Source organism: Hipposideros armiger, unplaced genomic scaffold (assembly GCF_001890085.2).
Source record: "Hipposideros armiger isolate ML-2016 unplaced genomic scaffold, ASM189008v1 scaffold_11, whole genome shotgun sequence".
NCBI lineage: Eukaryota > Metazoa > Chordata > Mammalia > Chiroptera > Hipposideridae > Hipposideros > Hipposideros armiger.
The window spans coordinates 1786868-1792010 of record NW_017731361.1 but is presented as its reverse complement, the minus strand read 5'-3'; the positions used below and the strand labels follow the sequence as shown (position 1 = coordinate 1792010).

At 56.0% G+C, this 5143-nt stretch overlaps 1 protein-coding gene across 2 annotated transcripts in view; it reads left to right on the top strand.

The window, feature by feature from the left end:
- The window catches only part of SIL1 (SIL1 nucleotide exchange factor), a 200420-nt gene extending 197266 nt beyond the window's left edge, over nucleotides 1–3154 (top strand). For both annotated transcript variants that reach the window (XM_019661003.1, XM_019661014.1), the window contains one exon: nucleotides 2634–3154. In XM_019661003.1, the coding sequence (XP_019516548.1) occupies nucleotides 2634–2990 (357 nt within the window). In that variant the 3' untranslated portion in view covers nucleotides 2991–3154. The remainder of the gene's footprint in view (nucleotides 1–2633) is intronic.
- Nucleotides 3155–5143: the final 1989 nt, after the last annotated feature.

The following is a 5143-nucleotide window of genomic DNA, read 5'->3' as shown; positions in this document are numbered from 1 at the left end:
CCCTCTCTCTCTCTCTCTGTCTGTCTGTCTCCCCCACCCGCACCTTCTTTAAGCTTCAGAACCCCAGTTTCTCAGAACAGAAGGCAGCCATGTGGTGCTCACATCCAATTAATAAGGCCCAGGCACAGCTGACGTCCTGGGAGTGGGCCGGCGAGCCTGGAGCAGGACATGTACATTGACTGGCGTTTCCCAGGAGAAACTGCTCTCTTTCCCCTGGAGCCTTGGCTGTCTCTTTGCTGCCCCAGCCCTAGCCTGGTGGGCACTGACATCAGCTCATTCCCAGAGAGTGACCACTGGGCAGTCTCACCAAAGCTGCCCTGAGTCAGCTGGCCTGGGAGCCTGTCTCTGAGGCTTGGGGTGCTGTGAAGATCAGGGAGGGCCTGGCATCTCTCTGCAAACAGCACAGACAGCCATTCCTCCTGCAATTAGAGAGCTTTAGGACAGATGTCAGCCGTACTCTATGCTGGAGGAGTCAGGACTTCTGTGTTCTGTGGTTCCTCAGAAAGAGCGAAGAACTAGCTACACTGGGGATGGGCCCAGAGCCACCTGAAAGTGGAGATGTGTCAGGTGTGGGGAGGTAGCAGCTGAACTGTAGGATTCCTCTGGAGAGTATGGACCCCATTTCCAGACCGCTGCTCCTGCAGAGATGGGCTGCTGCCTGTGGTCGGCAGCCCATGTCCTCTCGTGCCTCATGGAGCTGCAGAGCCACAAGGTGACTCACTCACTGGTTCCTTCTCCAAGTGTTGACTGGGCGTCTGCCCTGTCTGATGCTGTGCCAGGTCTGTGGTCCCTGCCCTCCTGGTGCATCCAGGCAGACCCTTTTCCGAGAATCACCCAGAACATGTAGGCCTCAGGGGCTTATGATAAGAGCCCCAACCTCTTTTGGGGAGTCAGGAGTGGTGCTGAGATCTGAGGGGTGAGTCAGGTTAACTGGGGAGTCAGGTTGGGTTCGAGTGTACTTGAAGTGAGAGCTGCCCCTATAAAAGGCCCTGGGGGAGAGGTGGTGTGACAGGTGCCAGAGTGAGGGTGTGTTGGGGGACGAGGCCAAGGGCAGACAGGGCAGGGACAGATCCTGTAGAGCCGTGACGTCATGGGGAAGGGATTTAGTGTTTATCATCAGAAACGCCACGTTGTGAAGGGTTTGGCGCTGGGCATCACTGTCTGCCCGCAGAGGACTGGAGGAAGCAGGTTGGGAGCGCGAGGCAGTGGGCTGAAGTGCAGTGCGGAGCAGGCACGTGGCGCAGCGCTGGGCGCGCAGGGATGATTTGGAGGGGGAGCTGGCAGGACTCAGGGCTAAGGTTAGAAGAGGACTTTCATATCCCTGTTAGCCTTTTCTGCTCTGGGATGCTGCCCCTGCCCCTCCCCTGCTTCCTCCGCCTGCCCCAGCGGGCCCCAAGGCCATCAGGTGGGTCACTGAGGCCCCCGATCTTTTCCAGGGCCTCCCTGTTGCCTTCTCTGTCCCCTACATGCTTCATTCTCCCCTGGAGTTAGGGCAGAGACTTTTTCTTTCTTCTTGCAGGTACATATAGTACAGCCCATATGGGACATTTCCACCTGTGCTGACCCGCCACCTCTGCATTGTCTTCCTCTGACATTTGAAACAAGCTGCTAACTTGTCAGGGTTTAGGTGTTTCCTTTCCTACCTGTGGCAGCCTGGCAGGATTGGTTCCCACCATATTCTGCTGATAGGGCTGAGTTTTTGTACTTTATAGACACAGGCCCAGTATATAACTTCCTGCCCAAACGTTCCGCAAGTCCTCAGGCCCTCAGCATAAAGGCCACCCTCCTTGGAGGGACGCCCAGGGCTCCGTGTGCTCTGTGCCCTGTCGACCAGCACAACCCACCATTCTTCAAACACGAGGTGGGCCCAGGCCTGTTGTTGTGACCCTCAGTGTGTGGAGCCTACACCCATGTCCACTTGGACAGCTCCCACTTGCCCCTCAAGACTCAGGGAAATGCCATCCTCTTCTGTCCCTTGTCCCTGACTCCTCTGAGGGTGCGGGTCTGTAGTGGTGGCAACGCTGCTCATGCGGCTGGTCTAGCTCGTGTGCAGAGGGGTAGGTGGTGCAGTGATAACATATTGAAGCTCACTGTCGGGTGTGCTCTGTGTGCCGGACTGGCTGCATGTTCAACTTGCGTTGAGTCCCCAACAGTCCAGAGAGGTTGTGTCATCTCCATGTGAGAGATGATGACAGTGGGTCTTGAGGAGGCTAAGAGCCAGCCCAAGATCATTCAGCTCTCTGTGGTGAGGCAGAAATTTGAACCCAGACTGTCTGCCTCTACACTACGCTGCTGGACTAAATGTGTCATGCTACTCAGGAATTACTCAGTTAATTTTTACCCTCCTGCTAGACCCTGAGCTCCTTGAGGGCGGGAACCACGTCTCCATCTTGGCTTTTTCAGCAGCTGGCACATTGCACAGTTCTGATGAGTGGATGGGTGGACAGATGGGTGGACAGGGGAGCGTGTGTGAAGCCATGAACCCCACTGACCTCCCATGAAAGGCCATTAAGGCCCAAGGGGATGAAGAAAGAGGGTGTGAACTGACAGGTCAGCCACGTGCCCTCGCATCTGAAGGGCAGAGCTGACTGCTCTCTGTGTCCTGTCTTCCCCACCCACCTGGCACCTGGCAGATGTTTGCTGAGGAGGAGGCCGAGCTGACCCAGCAGACGTCCCCAGAGAAGCTGCAGCAGTACAGCCAGGTGCACCTCCTGCCAGGCCTGCGAGAACAGGGCTGGTGCGAGATCACTGCCCACCTCCTGGAGCTGCCTGAGCATGACGCCCGCGAAAAGGTGCTGCAGACACTGGGGGCCCTCCTGGCCACCTGCCGGGACCACTACCATAAGGACCCCCAGCTCAGCAAGATGCTGGCCAGCCTACAGGCCGAATACCAGGCGCTGGCCGCCCTGGAGCTTCAAGATGGTGAGGATGATGGCTACTTCCAGGAACTGCTGGGCTCTGTCAACAGCTTGCTGAAGGAGCTGAGATGAGGCTGCTCCCAACATCAGGACTGGACTGGAACGCTAGTAAGGCCGAGAGGCACCAGCTTGGGTGGGTTCTGCAGGGGACAGCAGGCAGGAGGGAGACTTCCTACGGGGCCTTGGCATCATCAGGGCAGTGCTGGCTTGGCCATTAAATGGAGGCACAAAGGCCACTGTCTGTCTGTCTACTGTGTGTCTGTGCAGACTGGGCAGTCCTGTGGCGGTTAGGTGGGTCGTTGGGTGATAAGCTTCTAAGGCCCCTGGTGACATGCTGCATGGTCAGCCCAGGGCATCCAGTACCAGGCCTCACAGGAATGGGCTGGGTACAGGAGTTGGAAAAACACCCAGTAAGCTCTGTGACCTTGGGAAGTCACTTAATTTCCTGAGCCTGTTTCCTCATCTGTCAAAGGGGAGTGCCATTAAATGAGAGAAGAAGTGCATGAAGGACTACCAGTGCCTGGCACATGTGCTTGCCCGACCCTCCATCCCACTAAGGGGGGAGGTCTGGGATTATCTCACTCTGCCCCCTCTACCTTGTGCTGAAGTAATAGCTTCGAGGCCACTGGCCTGGCAGAAGCCTGAGGGCATTACCACATGCAGTGATGCGCTGGAGTGCTTGGTGCTGGGGCCTGGGTGGTAGAAGGACGCTGGGGATGGCTCGTTACATTCTGGAGGCCCTTGGATGTAGGCTCCCTTGGGGAGAGGAGTGACCTGGCTATAGCTGGCAGTGGGAGCCCACGCCTGCCTCTCTGTGGCCTTGCTTCTCTGCTGTGTCCATGCTGAGCTGGGCAGAGCCCGAGGAGGAGGACTTGGAGGCGGGGGCAGCCGAGCCTGGCAAGTCCCGGTGCCCACCCCAGAGAGACTGGGAGCCTGCTGCAGGTTGCCACGGCAACCCCGGCTCTGGGCCTTTCTGATTTGGATTCTGGTGCGTTTGTTTATCAGCCTTTCCCAATGCACCAGAGGCTCACTACTGCTGCTCAGGCAGCCCCTCCCAGCCTCCATGTAGAAATCTCCTCATGCTGGCCTTGCGTGTAGATATCTCAGCTTCACTGAACTCAGGCGAAACTGGGGCCAAAGAAACATGGGATGTAGCGAGTAGTTTACTTCCCTGCAGTCCCTTTGCTCAGCCGCAGAACCTGTCCTGCCCACGTCATGTCGCAGCACATAGGAAGCTTGGGAGAGAGCTGTTGTCTGCACAGAGCCCCTCCAGGAGGGCAGGAGGAAGCAGGAACCTGTATCACTGGGGTAGGAAGTCTCAGGGCTCGGGCAGTGGGGATCACACCTAAAGTCTGTCAAGTACGGGGTACTGCCTCACTGTCTTTAAAATCTCTCAGTAGCCTTCAAAGTACACTTTACAAATGAGAAAATCATGGCTCAGAAAGGCTAAGTGATCCACATGAGGCCACACAGCTTTTGAGTGTCAGAGCTAGGATTTGCTGGGCTGACCATGCTGTGGAAGCTTGAATGTGTGGCTCAGAAAGGGATGGTGTTTAACCTGACGGCCAAGAGAGATGGCAGAGCAGAGCAGGGCTCAGAAAGGAGTTGCTGGGGCCTGGCTCAGGCCAAGGTCAACAGTCACTTTATTTTATTTATTTATTTATTTATTTATTTATTTATTTATTTATTTATTTATTTTTAAAGATTTTATTGGGGAATTGGGGAAGGGGAGCAGCATTGGGAAATTGGAGAAAGGGAACAGACAAGTTGCTGTCCTTTTGTTCTTCAGTCTAGTTGTGGAGGACGTTGCTTCACTGGCCCATGTTGGTATTGTCATTGCGCTCTTCCCGGGTGAGGCAGATCAGTCGCTGGTCACTGGACGGCCGCTCACACCGGCTCTTGGCAGCTCATGCCGGCTGCCAGCCACTCATGCTTACGGCAGCCCACTGCAGCCCCACTGCAGCCTATGCCGTCGTCGCCTCACGGCAGCCCAGCTCCAAGTCGAGCCGTTGTTCACCATCTTACCTGTAGAGAGCGCAGCGTCACTGGCCCTCATGTGGGATCTGAACCGGGGCCCTGCTGCTCAGAGCTGGCGTCCCAAGCCAACTGTTTTTGTTGTTGTTGTTGTTTTTTTAAGATTTTTTTATTGGGGAATTGGGGGGATGGGAACAGTGCTGGGGGATTGGGGAAGGGGAACAGACAAGTTGCTGTTGTTTTGTTCTTCA